Raw genomic sequence first — 19,876 nt, 5'->3', positions numbered from 1 at the left:
TTAATATCACCATCTTGAGGAAAAGCTTCTAATATCGATTTAAAACGCATATATACGGATTAACCTGATGAATTAACATGTTCTAAAATTGTGAAATGAGTTCAGTTTTAAATTCGAGAAATATTGATTTCTTGTATTCGATTATTCGTCGTAGTCGAATACAAAATATATTTAAAGAAACTTAGGTTGGCCTTCAGGCAAAAGGGATCCTATCAAATGATAAACTTGACCTTGTATCTTAAAAGTAAGAATGAAAGGAGCATCTGATAATTGTTGAGCACCAAAGGATCATTTAAAACGCAATACTATAAGAGCTAATATTGTCTAAGAACTGTTTAGATTGCACATGTTCCTCTAAAACTTAAAAGTAGTGATTTCAAAGGTTCCGGCGTATCTTCAAACGAAAGCCGACTCCTTACTCCACTTTAAAGCATTACAAAAAGAACATACTACGTTAATATCGCCTATACAGAAGATGATCTGTAATCGATTGTGAGGTTATAAGCAAACCCACTTTTATATTATTTTGTCGGACCACACCACCGAATTTGTAGATTGATCTTCTATGTTTACCTCTAAGTCATTAAGACTATGTCGAAATCTGTCTGCAATAAGACGGGCCTCTCGTTATTCGTCCGTTTAAAGAGACCAATAGTTTCAATTCTTAATCTTTCATTAAACAAACTTATTAATCGTTCTTGTCTCAAATAATGGTAATATTCGCGTCCCTACTCTAGTCATTGCTTATGCTCATGTTCATCTTCGAGAGATCGAATAATATTATGGTGCACCCTATTATTTGTCAAACGGTCTTCATATTGAGTAAAAGTTTCAGAATTCTCGAGATAAAATATGACGATCGTGATCAGCTGTGAGACGTAATTCCCTCTCAGTGAGGGTTTCGGTCTCACGGGATAGTACAATATGCCATTTGCGATCAGCTGTGAGACGTTATATATACCCTCAGTGAAGGTTTCGGTCTCACAGGATAGTACATGCCGTTCGCGGTCAGCTGTGAGCCGCAATTCTCGTTGTGAAGCGGTTTCAGGTTCGGCATAACACATGTTGTTTTCGGTCAATAGTAAGCCTCTTATCTCTAACGATCCTTGAGAACTCTTATTTCTCATTTTCTTAACTTTGCTCGAATTTCGATATATAAAGATTTTTTAGGTGGCACTGATGCGGGTGAATAAAAATTAAAACGGACTAAGAGTGTTATAATCTCAATCATCATCATCAATACATATAATAAAATTGTGGAAAAGTGATGTCTGTACAATTAAAATATGTAGAAAAAAATTAGCAGGTGTTATTATTATCGAGAAATCGAGAGAAACCATTTTTTTCTCTTAAAAGCTCCCCCCCTCCCACTTCCCGAACTCCGATTGACCGTAATTTATTTTTCCTTACATTTTTATCATATCCTTTTCTAATGGGTTTCATCCTACTGCGATTTTTTTTTTGTTTCAAAAATTATCTACCCGTGTATAGGTAAATTTTCCACATAAAATGTCCTTTAAATTATGTCGTATTATATTTTTAACCCCCGACGCAAAAAGACTGGTGTTATGTGTTTGACCGCTATGTATTCCTGTGTGTGTGTGTGTGTCTGTCTATGGCACCGTAGCTGGCTAACAGGTAAACCGAATTAGATGCGGTTTTTTTTTGTTAGGCAGAATATTTTCCGACGCTGGTTCTTAGATAAAGTGTATCAAAATTGGTTCATCCACTTATTATACCTACATAGGGGTAAAAGTGGGAATGAAAAAAATGAAAGTTATAATTTATTTTTAAAGATCGTCGGGAAGTTTATGAAATTATTTATTCCTTTTTCTATACACTTTTCTTCGTCTAAACGGTTTAGTTACGTGCTCTCTCTCTCTTCAGCCTTTAGTTACGTGCGTGAGACAGGAAAGATCTAATTTGGATTTGTTTCTGGATTTGATAAAAACTGAGTATCGATTAAGCTGATCAGTGGCTACTGGCTACACCATAGATTATTAAAAACATCCGTTTAAGAAAGGAAGGAAATAGAATTTGCTCCTCTCCCCCCCCTGGTTCCTAAAAAATAATATGACATAATTTAAAAGAAATTTTACGTAGAATTAGTTAGGCATTTCTTTTTTGATTTTCGATATTATATACTAATCATAATTTTTAATTACAATATGTAGTAACTATTTGGTATAGGTTAGGCATTTCATTTCTTGATTTTCTTTAATAATTTGGTACGTAAGTTTTTTAGCTCAGTTTAGTAAGAAATTTTAATAACAATTCTTTTAATTATTTATGGTAGTACAACAGTACAGTATGGTTGTACGTATTTACTCAATAATTGTATGTTAAGTAGTAATTCAGCATGGGCGTAGCCACGGTGGGGCTGGGTGGGGCGCTTACCCTGGCTTTGATCTGGTAGGTACTAATTGTGAAGGGGAGTGGGCGTGGGCGTGGGATTGGGACTGAACGTGGCATATGGCGTGGGAGTGCGAGTGGGCGCGGGAGTGGGAGCATGAAAATAAAAATGATTTTTTATTGTTGCCCCACCCTGAGCCCATGGTCATAGGTCCCATAGTCACTATTCCACGCGAACGAAGTCGCGGGGACAGCTAGTAGACAAATATAATCAGAAAGCTTTGAACTCCTAAGCTCAACCATAAAAGATAGACATTTATGATGTCGGGAGATATTTTTTATATAATATGGAGAACATTTCTTTCATACTTGATTTCTGTGTAGCTTTAACCATTAAGATACACGCATTAAGAACGCACACGCGACGAAAGCTTAAAAATGGAGTTGCTGCTCTGCTCACGAATATGAAAAATAATTGTACCAAGTTTCGTTTAAATCCGTCGAATAGTTTTTGTTTCTATAACGGTTATACAGACAGACAGACGGACAAACATTTTTGACGTCGATGTCGATCTCTAATCACCTCGTGATAGTTATTTAGGAAATATATTTCATGTGCAGAATTGACCTCTACAGATTTAATATAAATAGGTATACATATATTTAGATTCCAATTTCCATGTAACGTTAAATTCGAATATATAATAACTAACAGACAACGCAGGTTACTCTCGTTTCCGTAAGTTGAGGCGGCTACATATTCGGTCCTAATAACATGACTTTTTGTGAACGAAACGACAGCGCGGTTTAATGCGATGGCAACACCATCAGAAAAAAACCGGCCAAGTGCGAGTCGGGCTCGCGCACAAAGGGTTCCGTAGCAGCAAATATAATAAATTACAGTTAAATCAACCTATCTCAAAAACTATAAGAGATACTTTGATCAAACCAAAAATCGTTGAAAGAGTTAATTAGCATGCATCACCTCTATTTTTTTTAGAATTTTATACCCCGTAGTTATAAAAATAGAGGGGGGGGGACATACTTTTTACGACTTTGAGAGCTGATATCTCAAAAACCGTTCACTTTAAGAAAAATGTTTTTTAGAAAACTTTATATCATTTTAAAAGACCTTTCCATTGATACCCCACACGGGTATGTACATCGAAAAAAAAAATTTCATCCCTCAGTTACATGTATGGGGGGCCCCACCCCCAATTCTTTTTTTTACTATTTAGTGTCATATTTTTGTAGCGGTTCATACAACACATATTCCCATCAAATTTCATCACTGTAGTACTTATAGTTTCCGAGTAAATCGGCTGTGACAGACGGACAGACGGACAGACGGACAGACGGACATGACGAAACTATAAGGGTTCCGTTTTTGCCATTTTGGCTACGGAACCCTAAAAAAGGAAATATTTTTAACTTTGAAAAAATATTATGATTTACACTATTAATACTATTTTAACATTAACACAAAATATAAGACTGTGAGTATGTAAAAATAAATCCAGCTAGTTTCACATCACACTTATGTTTATAATTAGGTATACGACATGAAAATATATTAATTACCAAGCAATAATCATACAGATAAATACTGAACAAAAGTATTAACAGTCAAAGTATATTTTTACTAACAACATGTAAATGATGAAGGAAAGGTTATTGTAATAATTTGTAAGAATAATTTCAATAAATAATAATAATAATAAATAATAACCTTTTTGTATTAGAGTCCCGCCTCGTGATCGAATTATTAAAACACGAAGATTTTTAAAAATGTAACCAATGAACACAATCAATATTAGATTAACTGTAATGGTGTCTAGTTTGACTTAAAATAATATACATCTACCCTCACTTTTAAAAATGTAGTATATTCACACGAATTATATAAGCGCACCTTATAGGGAAGGGAAGATTTATTATGGGTTAAAGAGTTAAATAAATAAATAACATAATTATATTTAAATTATTAATTTTTAACATTGTGTTCAGTAGTGTTAACATGTAAATTGATTTGATTTTTACGAAATCTCATAGATGGCGCTGAATCAAATTTGTCTTTATAGTACAAAGATTCATTAAACAGTTTCTCTGCCCAAATTACGTAAATGACGTAGTTTTTATAGTGTAAAGCTAGATAATAGCATGGCTTACTCAAAAACAACATTTAAACATGAGTCTTTAGATTGTACGCTGTCGTAGTACACGGAATACGTAAGAAAAGTAAAGGTTCACAGCTCCTCCCCCGGAGGTGATAGCATGATAATATGTTTAAAAAAACCTCACACGACCTGTTAGTAATATTCATGCAAAATTTGAAGTCAATCTATGCAGTACTTTTCGAGATTAGCTCGGACAAACATACAGACAAACAGACAAACAGACAAACAGACAAACAGACAAAAATTCTAAAAACTATATTTTTGGCTTCTATATCGATTATAGATCATGGATTATGTATTCTTTTAAAAAAATATTCAATGTACAGTTTTGACTTTCCTACGATTTTATTATATGTATAGATTATATGTATAGATACTAAAAATAAGTTTATATGTAGTAGTAGAAACAAAAACAAAAAAAAAGTAATTAAGAACCAGAACCTTAGAACTTCGAATTAAAAATAAAATGATTTCGTGAAATAACGTTTCCATTAAGTAATATTTTATTTTATTTTAACTTTAATTATAAGTTTTCATCTAGCTTTACTGTAGATAATAATAATAATTAATCTATAATAAATACGACTTAGTAAATGGTTGACGATCATAATAATTACGCATATTAAAAGAATATCAGTAACTAGCTGCTCCGCGCGGTTTCACCCCCGTGGCTCCACTCCTGTTGGTCGTAGCGTGATGATACATAGCCTATAAGCCTTCCTCGATAAATGAGCTATCGAACACCGAAAGAATTTTTCAAATCGGACCAGTAGTTCCTGAGATTAGCGCGTTCAAACAAACAAACTCTTCAGCATAATTCAGCATTAATAATCTGTATTTTTATATACTTTTACCTTAGGACAGTTTTTGATTTCCAAATATATTTATTACGAATTTATTACGTCTGCAAATATCATTTCTTGCTTTATTGCCCTATCTTATCTTATTGAGTTCGTTATTGTAATATTATACTTAAACTTAGATGTTTGTAATCCAATTCCGTATATAAAAAATGGATAAATTTTCATACCTATTCATTAGAGAACTCGAGAGACCATTTTTTTAGGTTTTACCCGCATTGCTCCGCTCTGGTCTTAGCAGGATGATGAGTGGACTAACTAACAGTGGAATAATGTTTCAAATCGGACACGTGGTTTCTGAGATTAGCGCGTTCAAGCAAACAAACTCTTCATTTTTATAATATGAGTATAGATTAGCAAACTATACAGGGTGTCCCACTATTGGTATACTAAGCGCGAAGGAACTTGTAGTTTTGCATACATTGATCACGTAAAAATACTTAAACAACAAAATTAAGTCAAAAATTTTTTGCTAAATTTTTTCTGAAAATCCATGTTTTCTTCTCTAGCTTCACATAGAGTTTTAGGAATACATCTACATATTTGAAAAAAAATGCGTCTGGAATTTTATAAGTATTTTGACGTACTCAGCGTATGCAAAACTATAACCTCCTTTGAGCTTAGTATACCAACAGTGGGACACACTGTATATTTTTTATGGCACACTTTATAATCATGTGGTATTCTGAATTATGATAGTATGTATCAAAACTTTCTAGAGTAGTTTAATTTAGTAGATAAGATAAAATATAAAAATGATGAAATTGTATGTTTGATCACCGTATGTAATCGATAACATTATAAGTAAGATACGTATTGTGTTTAAAATAAATGGCATGTGAAATTATTAATTGCTAATTGTTTCGTATTAATTTATAGACTGATTAGGATAAGATTATGTGATGAAATTGTAATGCAATTCCCAGGTACATAAATAAATCGAAATTAGAAAAAATATGCTGTGTTTTATATTTTGTATCCCTATTCCCTATTAAATATGAAGCTACTAGTTTTCCACCCGCGGCTTCGCCCGCGTTTTCAAAGAAAAACCCGTATAGTTCCCGTTCCCGTGGGATTTCCGGGATAAAACCTATCCTATCTCTCAAGTTGGATCAAACTGCATATGGTGTGCGAATTTTATTATAATCGGTTAAGTGGTTTAGGAGTCCATTGAGGACAAACATTGTGACACGAGATTTATATATATTAAGATGTATTTGGCAAAGAGCTTTTTTAATTATTATTACTATGTAGTAGTTATGTTTTAAATTGAATTTTATATAATAAGTTTACAGAGACTTTCATAATATGTTCGAATATTCTCTTAAATTGATAAATTTGTTATTAAATTTAGAACAAAAGTAAATTTAGTTTCAATTTACTTTTGTTCTAAATTCACGTTTCAATAGTTTTGTATTTCTAGCACGTAAACAGACAATCTATGAAACAAGCATTGTTTTCATCAGTAAGACCTCATTCACACGAGAGTTAAAAAAGCGTTGCGTTAAAACCCGGCGTTGGCGCTTTTTAAACGTTCTCTCTGTGGTTGTTCATACTAACGCTTTAAAATCACTCATGTCTCGTCTCTGGCTTCAGTAAGACGTGGAAATGGTTCCTACTAAATTAATGGCACTAGCGATTTGTGTTATTAAAAGACGAAAAAGAAAACAAAAGGCATTCTGGGTACATCCTCTGAATGAACAGAGATACTTAAAAGGGCAGTTTGTGACACTGTACGAAGAGTTAAGGCAATACCCCGGAATTTTTTTAATTATTTTCAAATGTCTATAACGATTTTGAATACAGGAACGGACGAGACTCCACATCTATAATTAATAGTTCGGGATCTACAATCCACGACATCGTATCGATTTTCTGATGATTATGAGCACAACAAACACGTGCTACCGCTGAGCGAGCGTGCGGCATACTGAACGCAGCGCCGGCGCTTTTTTAGCGCTCGTCTGAATAATAGTAAGAAGTTTCCTATGGTCTATTTTATTTAACGCCCAACGCCGAGCGTTGAAAATAGAACACTGCGCGATAAAAAAGCGTCGCGCTTTAAAAGCGCTGACGTGTGAACATATACTTGGGAATGCATTTGTTCTATTTGGACGCTTTTTTAACGGACGTTAAAAAAGCTCTCGTGTGAATTAGGTCTAACAAATATAATATCTTATCATTGTTTATTTATTTGTTTCTCACTTTATTGAATATTATCGTGATTAACGTAAATAAACATGTTGGAAATTACAATAACACGTAAATGTAGAATGTAGATATTAAATTAATTGCTAACCTTATTATAAGACCTCATTCACACGAGAGCTTTTTTAACGTCCGTTAAAAAAGCGTCCAAATAGAACAAATGCATTCCCAAGTATATGTTCACACGTCAGCGCTTTTAAAGCGCGACGCTTTTTTATCGCGCAGTGTTCTATTTTCAACGCTCGGCGTTGGGCGTTAAATAAAATAGACCATAGGATACTTCTTACTATTATTCAGACGAGCGCTAAAAAAGCGCCGGCGCTGCGTTCAGTATCTCTGTATTAAGTATATAGTCTATGGTTCAGTATGCCGCACGCTCGCTCAGCGGTAGCACGTGTTTGTTGTGCTTATAATCATCAGAAAATCGATACGATGTCGTGGATTGTTGATCCCGAACTATTAATTATAGATGTGGAGTCTCGTCCGTTCCTGTATTCAAAATCGTTATAGACATTTGAAAATAATTAAAAAAATTCCGGGGTATTGCCTTAACTCTTCGTACAGTGTCACAAACTGCCCTTTTAAGTATCTCTGTTCATTCAGAGGATGTAAGGTTGGGTCGCCTAAGATCGGACGCATATGCCGAAAATTTTATACGTACTGTATTTTTTATTTTATTTCTCATGATTCGATGTCGTTTTTCTGTTGCGGTCAACTGTAAATTGATGACAAGAAAATACTGTTTAACCCCTAATTTTTTGGTTTGCGTAGATGCTATCTATCTAAGCAAATTTAGAGCCTAAAAAGCAGACTTTTTTCTACTTACCATAGTGAAGAAAATAACAGTTCGGCCGAAGATCGGACTATGTAGTATCTTCACTTCTATGCGTTTAATAATAATGTTAACATTAGGAAAACATCCGGACTTACGTCCATACATTGAGCATCAATGATTGAGTCAGGAAATTCCTCAAAAAATTTGACAAAGAAGTTTTTTTTTTTTATTGCGTTTTTTTAGTCCGGTCTTCCCTCCTCATCCTAATTAAGTTTCTCAAACTTTTATCCTCCGTGTTCTAGGACTAAATAATGAAAATGTACCTAAGGTCTGATAGTCATAGCGTCATTGGATAGTTAAATATATTAAAAGTTAATAATTATTGCGCATTATTGCATAAGGCGCAGTCAAGAGCTAAACTTCGGTCCGATCTTCGGCATTGGGAGGGAAGATCGGATCTTGGGTTGTGAACGTCCTAGGCGTAATCAAAGTATACAGATGGAAAGAGGATTCGCTAATTCTGCCCCAAAATAATTAATTACATTATTTCAATGAAAGTACTCTCCACAATGAGCCATCAAAATTTTGTAGGTAAGATCGGATCGACGATTTTCGCCACAAAATACACCTTTTCTGCTGAATCACCTGTGTACACGTCCCGTCTGGTCGCTGGCCGGCCGCAGAGTGAAGAGAGGGGCAGAACAAAATGGCGGATCTAGTAGTGTTGGTAGCAGTAGAGAATATTGCCTAGTTTGCGAGTTATTCCATGCATCCGATCTTATGTCACATCCGATCTTAGGCGACCCAACCTTACCCAGAATGCCTTTTGTTTTCTTTTTCGTCTTTTAATAACACAAATCGCTAGTGCCAATCTTTCCTTCTTTCTTTCTTTCAAATATACCTAACATATAAAAATTAAAACAGTAGGTATTTTTATCATATTCCTTTAAGTAACATGTTTATCGATGACGAGTTTGAACAAATACCTAAGTAGGTACCTACAAGTGTTTTATTAAGAACAAACTTTCCGAGGAATTCTAAGCAAATATAATAATATAAATATCATAAAGATATTACGCAACTGACATTACGTAATTATTTTAGCAGAAACCATTTCCACGTCTTACTGAAGCCAGAGACGAGACATGAGTGATTTTAAAGCGTTAGTATGAACAACCACAGAGAGAACGTTTAAAAAGCGCCAACGCCGGGTTTTAACGCAACGCTTTTTTAACTCTCGTGCGAATGAGGTCTCAGGTAGTTAATTATATTGTATTATAAAAAAAAAAAGACGTGTGGCACTTGGGGACTGCCGCGGTAAAGCATGCTATGCCACAGTATTACAATATTATTTCCTACAGTAAGGAATCGCCTTTGATGTCGCGCGATGCCGCCGCCAGCGTAGGTACTTACGCTGCCACACGAAAATACGCTAGGGTTGCAACAAATGGGAAATAAAACAATTTTGATTATTAATATTATGATGAAATCATTTATTCATATGTACATTCAAAATAATTGCGATTATTAAATCTGATGTAATTATTTGTTCATAAATATATAATTACAGATATTGCACTGCTAAATATTATTTACGTGGACACTTTATTTTTGGATGTTCTTAATTGTATATTAACTATACCATTTAACTAAGTAATGCATTCGCATTGGGACGTACAATCTGATTAGAAAATAATGAGGACAACATATACATAGCTTTGATTTTAATTCAACAGATACAATTAATACAATCTTTCTAAAATATTTTTTCCTTCTGGGATTTCAATGTAGATTTACATCCGTAAACGGAACAGTTTTTGCGCGTCATAATAGAATATGTAAGTACCTATGTATAATAAAATTATTACACAAAAAATACGACTGCGTCGTCCCTTCGCGATAGTTAATGCAAACTCAGCGTGATTGCATTAAGCGGCCCGCGTCGCCCGACCCCCCGCCAGTTCCCCTCCGTTTCTCTGCACAAGTACATTCGTCGCCATACTGTAGGATGGTAATACTGTGGCTATGCCTTCAAGCCACACCTCCGCGCCCGTCGGAGTGGGGAGCGTGAAATTTTTCGTTACGGAATTTCTGGATTCGGTCCCCGCGCTCAAGGCCCGCGATAGAAGCTATGCAATTATAGCTTAAAAATCTACAGACAGACTAAATTAATACATTGTTATAAAATATGAAGAACGTTTTCGTTTTCTGTTGTACCTAACAGCTGAAGATAATATATATACCTATATTATGTATACTCAATACTGTCTACTCTACCGACAGCTCTACTTTACCTCGTAGTCGTAACATATTATATTATTATGATGATTCTTTTTTATCAACCTAAACTGGGATAAAAAAAGGCTAAAATAAAAATAAAAAAATATTAGAATTGAATTTTAATTACGGCGCGGTAAATCTTCACGCTTCACCACGCGCACCTTCATGCTTACATTTTGGACACTTTGATATTTACCAGCCAGTTAATATTTTGACTTCTCTTATATTTTCCAGCCAGTTGCTTCATAAAATTATTTCAAATTGGATCAAAGGTTGTGTAGATAATCTATGAATACGTTTAAAAATAATCAATTTGATTTTTTATCTAAATTACTTATAATGAAGATTCACAATCTCCATATAACTTTAATTCACCTTTATCTACCCATATGTTTTAGGGTTGCGGTTATAAAAAAGAGGAAAAACTATTTCATTTATCATATTATGAAATCAAGAAATCGTATGTTTTTAAACAATGCCCGGTCAAAGGTAAAATTCTATTGTACTGTTATCGGTTTGAAGGCCACACAAATTTATATACAAGTACAGAGAACTCTAAAATTACTAGTTACTTCAAGACATTAAAATACTACAAGGCAAGTTAAGCAAGAATTAAATCTAAACGTTTTTACGCGTATACAAATTTAAAAATAGCTGAATTGTAATTGCCAATTAAAGAAACCAAACATGGTAATGTTAATTGCTTACATGAGTCCTACAAAAAGCTAGGTTTTGCTTGGCACCCAAGTTGGCACCTAATCTTTAATCGATGGATAGAACAGTCTTATCTATATAGGTAGGTTTAATGCTCTAAGTAGGTAATGGAGTAAATAATATTTGAAATACATATATAAAGTGTTGAACGCATGATCAATGCGTAGTAGGTGGTAGTTGTGTGTGCGGTTGTTTAATTCGAAATAAGTTCAGTGCCATCTCACAATGAAAAAAGAAATTGTTATGAAGGTATGTTTTTTTATCTGTTGCCTATACGCTAAATACGAAAAGAAAAATACAAATCAATTTTAGGATTTTCAATCGATATCAAATTATAAGGACTTTATAAGGCCATGTAAATCTAAATAATACCCATTTAATAATGCTCCTCCCTATTTTATTTTAAAGAGTTAATATTTGAGCTAAAAACATAGTAGCTAGTAAAAATAATTAGTACTTAGCTAGATATATTGCGATAATTTATTGAAGTGAAACTTCTTTATCGGGGTTTTTTTTTTTTTTTTTTTTTTTTTTATGAGAGAGGAGGCAACAGAGCAGACGCGACGCCTGATGGTAAGCGTTCAGCGTCGCCCATAAGCACCCACAACGCCAGGGACATTGGAAGTGTGTTGCCGGCCTTTTAGGAAAGAATACGCTCTCTTCTTAAAGGTCCCCAGATTGTAACCATTCGGGAATACCGTACTAGGAAGCTGGTTCCATAAGACGGTTGTGCGCGGAAAGAAGCTTCGTTTAAAGCGCACAGTTGTCGACCGCCAGCAGTCAAGGTGGTGAGGGTGGTATTTCTGTTTATGGCGGGCTGTGCGGTAATGGAACTCAGCGGTGGGTAATGTTCCAAACAATTCCTCAGAGCACTCCCCATAGTAAATGCGGTAGAGAACGCATAAGGAAGCGATATCTCTTCGCAATGCCAGAGTATCAAGCCGATCGGTGAGACTCGGTTCGCCAACGAGTCGTACAGCTCTCCTTTGAATGCGGTCAAATGGAAGGAGGTATTGTTGGGGTGCTCCGGCCCAGAGATGGGAACAGTATTCCATGTGCGGCCTGACTTGCGCCTTATAAAGATTGAGGCGATGGCGCGACGTGAAATACTGTCCCGCTCTACAGAGCACACCAAGTTTCTGAGAAGCCAACTTGGCTTTGCCTTCCAAATGACAGGAAAACTGCACGTTACTCGAGATTTCGAGACCGAGAATACCAATACTAGCTGTGGCTGATAGAGGAGTGCCCTGAAAAATAGGGGTTACATCGAAGGGAAGCTTTTTAGCGGTAAACGCGCAAACCTGTGTCTTCTTCGGGTTGAATTCGACTAAGTTTAGTCGACCCCAATTAGAAACTTCGTCTAAAGAAGCCTCAATTTCAGACACGAGGTTGTTCCGGTACTCAATGACGCGATCCTGAGAGACATTGCTACGGCCGGTGTAAACTGCATCACCAGTGCTGTCGTCTGCATAACAATGAATGCTGCTGTTGAGCAGCATATCATTGATATGCAGAAGGAACAGAGTGGGAGACAGAACGCAACCTTGTGGGACACCAGCATTCACAGGCTTAGGGTCGGAGCAAGAACCGTCGATAACGACACTCATGCTACGCTCTGTGAGAAAACTGGCTACCCACTGGCAAAGTCTCTCGGGAAGCCCATAGCATGGAAGTTTTGCTAAGAGCGCTTTGTGCCAAACCCGATCAAAGGCTTTCGCTATGTCCAAACTGACCGCCAAGCCTTCACCTTTGCTCTCAATCGCTGCAGCCCATCTGTGAGTTAAATATACAAGAAGATCACCAGCTGATCGACCGCGACGGAAACCGTACTGTCGGTCACTAATCAGCTGGCGATCCTCCAGATATTTCAGTAGTTGGCGATTAATAAGGGATTCCATTATCTTGGAGAGCAAGGAGGTGATTGCTATAGGTCGATAATTGGACGGATCAGAGCGATCGCCTTTTTTCGGGATTGGGTGCACTAACGCTGTCTTCCATGAGTTCGGGACAACGCCTGTGGAGTAGGAGTACCGGAAGAGTCGCGTGAGGACCGGTGCTAGCTCAGGTGCACACATCTTCAGCACAATTGGAGGAATACTGTCGGGGCCACTCGACTTGTGGACATCTAGGGCAAAAAGTGCTTTCCGCACAGCGCTCTGGGTAAACCGGATGTCCGGCATAGAGCCCTCATACTGCGGGATGGTAGGTGGCGAGTTTCCCATGTCATCCAAAGTCGAGTTTGCGGCGAAAAGGGAGCCAAGAAGATCGGCCTTCTCCTTTGCCGTGTGGGCCAACAAGTCATTCTCCATGCGCAGAGATGGTAGTGCAGGCTTGCAGAAGTTTCCTTGCACAGCTTTGGCGAGTGCCCAAAAGGCGCGCGTTCCCGAAGGAAGTCGGGCAAGTTTCTCGCCAAGCTTAGCAATATGCTCTGACTTTGCTTTTGCAATTGCTCTTTTGAAGGACCTAGAGGCCGAGTTTAGTTCTCTCTTAAGTGTATGGGCGTTTGGATCACTAGACACGAGCGCATTAGCCCAGGCCTGGTAACAGTCTTGTTTTCGGCGTGATGCCGTTTTACAAGAGAGACCAAACCAGGGTTGGGACTTGCCACCAATGGGTACAACAGAGTTCGGAATAAAAAGTTCCATGCCCTGAAGTATCACATCGGCAACAGAGTCTGCGCAGGTGCTAGGATCGTCTGCCGAGAAGCAAACACGGCCCCAGGGATAGGACGAAAAGAATGTACGCATCTCATCCCAATCTGCTGACTTGTAGTGCCAAACGCGTCGACGGCCAACACGCTCCGGCCGTGAAGAGCGCAAGATTGGCACTACACTCCGCACTAGGCAGTGGTCCGATGAGCCTAAAGGGGCATCAACATGGACCTGATAGCCATCCGGGTGAGATGTCAACAGTAGGTCCAACAGGGAAGGCGTATGATCCTCAACATCAGGGATTCGCGTTGGCGATTGTACCATTTGAGTAAGACCATAAGCAAGAGCAAAGTCGAAAACAGATTTACCCGCGTGGTCAGTTGTTCGGGACTTAAGCCATTCTGAGTGATGGGCGTTGAAATCCCCAAGGACTACAATTTCAGCGCAGGGTATCTGATTGAGCATAGTATCTGCCGCCGATTGTATATGCTCGATGAGTCGGTCGGTTTCCTCATTACCGCTATGGGATCTGTATAGGCACGCATAGACGCGAGGGTGGTCGTCGCAGTCTACACGCAACCAAATGATAGAAAGATCCCTACCTTCAAGATAGCGGAGGCGTCGAAAGCAGATATCATTCCGGATAAAGGCGCATACACCAGCGCGGGGTAAAAAGTTGTGCTCCAGATTGTAGCCTGGGTAACTGAGATAAGCTGTATTAGAGGGGGATGATATCTGCGTTTCGGTTAAAAAGAGCAAGGCCGGCTTCGCCGTCTCAAGGTGGTAGTGGACGGCATTGATGTTTGAGTGTAAGCCCCTGATGTTGCAAAAGTTGACGCAGAGCGTAGAAGGGCGTGCACAGGACTTGTTGCTCTTATTGCCTCGTGCTTGAGTATTGAGCGGGATTTTGCCCTCCCCAGAATACACAGGGCAGCCTGAACAAAAGTGCTCAGGGAGGGATTCTCCAGCACCTTGCGTGTTGGTACCCTCCTGGGGTAATAAATCTTTTAATTCCGCTGCCATGATTTTAAAGGGAAAAGGGGGGGGGGGGGGGAAGTGGGCCTCCGGAATGTCTCACTCACCTATGCGAAACGCTCAACGCTTTACGCCGGTTTTTGTGAGATAGTGGTATCGCGCCGGACGGACTACAGCCCATTTGTGCTGCATATAATAAATAAATAAAAAATTATATGCAGCTGTAGTCCTACCACTCTAGAAAATAACGCCAGAGCCTCGTCCGTTGATCGGCAGGGTGCACCGCGAGCAGGTGAGGTTGGCTTTGGCCGTTAGGTGGTATACAGCCATTGCACCCCATGTTGGAAAAAAAATTAGTGTTACATTTTTACGTTACGCGCATGTTACGCGTGACATTTTTGCGTTACGCGCCATCTTTTTCTTATCCCTACCACGTGTTCGACGTATTTCATGTAAAGTTAGATGTAGTAAATTATTTTTTTAAAAATTAGGTCATAAAGAAGTTTCACTTCTTACGTACTGTATAGATCGAATACTACAATAAATAATTTGAAATACCTACCTATAAATACTTGTAATTTTGATAAAAGTTGATGCTCTTTTTAATATGTTTGTTTATCAAAAGATAACTTTATCTTGTCCCGTCATTTATTACGAAATTTAATGATGTAACGTATATATTTTATGCTATAACGCAAAGATTTTAAAGTGTTTACATTATAATTATTTTTAATAGTCTTTAGTTTTATGACCGTACTAGATTTCCGCCCGCGGCTTCGCCCGCGTTTTCAAAGGAAAACCCGCATAGTTCCCGTTCCCGTGGGATTTCCGGGATAAAACCTATCCTATGTGTTAATCCAAGTTACCCTCTATATGTGTGCTAAATTTCATTGTAATCGGTTCAGTAGTTTTAACGTGAAAAAGTAACAAACATCCATACATCCATACTTACAAACTTTCACCTTTATAATAGTTTTAAGATATATTACTAAAATAAAAGGATATGATATGATATTATTAAAATAAAAGGATCTCAAGTAGATTTTAAGTTGGATCGAGTTTATATTCATATTTCCCAAACCTCGAGTTTTATTTTAGTCTCCGAGATCTAATCGATAACTTAAAAAGCATGAAAATCGATTTTAGCATTACCTACGATCAGATTATTTAATTTGATTTCATCAATTTTAAAGTAATCATTTTGAATGACGATTTGAAATATTTTTAACAGATTAGTATCGTAATATACCTAAGTAGTGAACTACGAGTAATTTTGTTTGATTTTTTGGTATGCAAATTGATATAATACTTATGCCAAATTTTTATCCCATCATTACATATTTGCGAAACCCATTTCTTATAAAAAAAGGAGAAAATCTAGGTAAAAATAAAATTAACATCTATCGATGATCACAATTCGATTGAAATAATTTTAATAATAGAAAACAAAAACAGTATGGCGACAATAATTAAACTTAATATTTTAATTGAAAGATGGCCATTGATTGTATTCTTGACCCCAAAATCTATCTCTCACGCGATAAATGCACTCGAAGTTATTACAATTAAATATTATTATGGATTATCAATACCATTGTCAAATAGATAAAAAACGTCCTTAGTATCTAGATAAAAACATATAAAAATATGAACATGGGTATTTTTAAGCTATTGCATAGCTTCTATCGCGGGTCTTGAGCGCGGGGACCGAATTCAGAAATTCCGTAACGAAAAAACCTCACGCTCCCCACTACGACGGGCGCGGAGGTGTGGCTTGAAGGCATAGCAAGCAATAGCTGTACCGCGGCAGTCCCCTAGTGCCACACGTCTTCTTTTTTTAATCATAGTCGCATAGAGCTGGTTCGCCTGTTGGTAACTGCCGCCAACGCACATGCATATTTTCAGAACTGAAATAATGAATAAAAAATAAACAGTCAAATTTTCGTTAGGTTTTGTCTGAACGGTATGTAGAAATTATAAAGACCATTTTATAAAATGGATGCATTGTAACCTTAATTGTAACCGTCATGAAGGAAATAGAGATTTAAAAATCTACGCATATATTTTAGAACATAACTTTACCAACATGTTGACATAGTCACATAGATTTATACAATATGTGCTCTTTAAGGATAATCATCACTACATAGTATAAAACAAAGTCGCTTTCTCTGTCCCTATGTCCCTATGTATGCTTAAATCTTTAAAACTACGCAACGGATTTTGATGCGGTTTTTTTAATAGATAGAGTGATTCAAGAGGAAGGTTTTAGTATATAATTTATTATGTATTAGACAAAGCAGGCGAAGCCGCGGGCGGAAAGCTAGTATTTAATATTTTAAATTAAGGTCATATAATATTAAGCACGTTATACAAGATTTCCCCACTAAAAAAAAGGCACGTTACAGACTAAAATTAGCAAAAGCTCTAATACGTAAGGGTAGATTTATAGACACAATAAAATCCAAAATCCAAGTAGTTTATTTCATTTATTATTTAATTTCACAATCTTTGAGATCAGTCTTTTTAGCATTAATCAACACACATCATATGTGAAAAACAAATTGGCAGCCTTATCAATCAGTTGCAATTTCTTCCAGGCATCCTTGAGAAATAGGAAAATGGAATAATTTGAAAGGTTATTAGTATGACAGTATAATCGCTGCTAATCATACTCTTACATTGTAAACAGGAAATTGGGAATAAAGATTTGTAAAAGAAATATAGTTTTTTATTTACCTTATTTGTCATTCTTCTATTTCCGTAAAGGAAAATTCACTGAAAACTGCGAGGTGACAAAGAATGTAATCTTCGGCCATTCTATCGCATGCCTTTACTTTGTTAATGTGTTTCATTTTCCTTTCCTACTGCAGTGATTGTATTGTCATGGTGCTTTCACTAAAAATAATAAAAAGAAAATAGTAGGTATATAAAATACCAATGAGCACTTTTGACGGTATATTTTTTTATATTTCATAAAAAATACGTCTCATCAAAGCGCTGGTCGATTTTACTCAGCTCAAGCCCCTTGTCCTGCATCCCGATGCGCGGTTCATTATTACACAGTAAAAACTAATATGATCTTCTTATTTCTATACTGGCTACACCCCGCAGTTTCGTCCGCGCGTATGATTGATTTTTTCCGTTTTATTAGGTAGTTACACCACCATTCTAGATCAGCTGAACTGTTTTTAATGGTTTTTGGATAATTTTAGATTCAAATGAGATTATTATGAAAAAGTTACGTAAAGTTACTACTCATTTCAGTGTTCAAAAATGATGCAACCTTAGATATTATTATGAATTAAAAGGCGACATTCATTAATTCAATTGTATGATAATTAAATACCTATTTATTTTATCATTGATAGATAGGATTTTAGTATCTTTACTACACAGGGCAAATAATGAATACATCACAAACAACAAACTCCTCCGAAATCGCTCTACCGATTCTCATGAAATTGCATGCATATAGTAGGCCTTCGTATTTGTCAACGTTAAATTTTCATACCCCTAAAGTAAGGCAGAACTCCGTTTGTAGGGTCAGCTATATTATGAAATCATGCAGTGCGAATGAAATTATAAATAAACGATTTTTCCTCCAATCTAGATCTCAACCAAAGATATTAAATTCATCAAATATCAAAAATAAAAACTTCTAATGCATGGTGGGTTGGATGATTGTCACTCCATTGCATAATACTCGTTAATCGAATCTGCAATTTAGGGCCTGAATATATTGCCTAAATGCAAATAGGTAGGTACTTGTCAAAAGCTCGTCGTAAGCACTACCACCGCCCATGAACGTTTGCGTAGATCTTACGTCTCTGCAAATATATTACCGACTTTAAAAAGAAAGGATTGATGTGGACAATAAAGCAAAGAATTGACAAGAGTGAAAAAATATATGGAACTTGATTAAATGCCTTAACCACCAGTTTTCAAGAGTATGTACAATAAGGAGATGTAAAAAAGTTATGTACTAAATTTCATATCAATGTATCTTAATTATTTAAAGTATTCACCATATCGAAAATTATCTGGACAAATATCTGTCCAAAAATTGGATTTAGATTAAACAAAACCAGACAACATTTAACTTATCAATTGAATCAAATCATATCGATAAGAATCCAGGAAATCTGCAGTAAATAAATGTATAATTTATATCTCTTAGGTACTTTATTTAGGCACTAAATCTGAGAATCCTAAAGCACCGTTAGGTCTCAAGTTACCCGCTGGTTTATGTGATTTCAATGTAGGATTTTAAATACTGTTATTTTTAATCGTACTTTATGTGTTCAAATGATTTGATAACTGTTCTTCTTTATTATTGTATGCAAAATACTGAGAATTTCGCAATCGTTTCCAAAATACAGAATAATCTAACATAACAGTGGAAGAATAACTATATGATAGTCTTCACTAGATAGTATAAAACAAAGTCGCTTTCTCTGTCCCTATGTTCCTTTGTATGCTTTAATCTTTAAAACTAAACCACCGATTTTGATGCGGTTTTTTATAAGATAGAGTGATACAAGAGAAAGGTTTTAGTATATAATTTATTAGGTTTTAGACAAAGCGGGCGAAGCCGCGGGCGGTAAGCTGTATAAGTGTGGATCATAGGAACTGGCTAAAGATTACCGATAGATAATAATAGATAGAATTAATGAATAGATTATTATTATAAATTTATAAAGAATATAATTTTTATTCTATTCTCTATAAATTTATATTTATAAAGCATTTGAATGCCATAAAACCAAAATACTAGATATAGTTTTTAGACGTTTATTATCGATACAGTGTGATTAATGCATTTTATTGATGCGTATTGCGCTCATTGGCCCTACTCTTCCCAACTAATAAGAATTACCATTA

The 19,876-nt window shown here is 36.2% G+C and overlaps 1 protein-coding gene across 1 annotated transcript in view; it reads left to right on the top strand.

Annotated features, from left to right (window-relative positions):
* Positions 1–11,438: 11,438 nt before the first annotated feature.
* The window catches only part of LOC149908272 (putative transporter svop-1), a 30,380-nt gene continuing 21,942 nt past the window's right edge, over positions 11,439–19,876 (top strand). Inside the window, exon 1 of the mRNA XM_090101697.1 lies at positions 11,439–11,615. Coding sequence (XP_089957823.1) covers positions 11,592–11,615 — 24 coding nt within the window. The 5' untranslated portion in view covers positions 11,439–11,591. The remainder of the gene's footprint in view (positions 11,616–19,876) is intronic.

Source organism: Colias eurytheme, chromosome 5 (assembly GCF_061535395.1).
Source record: "Colias eurytheme isolate Ceu_HAF_F1 chromosome 5, ilColEury1 Martin Lab GWU primary, whole genome shotgun sequence".
Taxonomy (NCBI): domain Eukaryota; kingdom Metazoa; phylum Arthropoda; class Insecta; order Lepidoptera; family Pieridae; genus Colias; species Colias eurytheme.
This window is presented reverse-complemented; position numbering and strand designations above follow the sequence as displayed.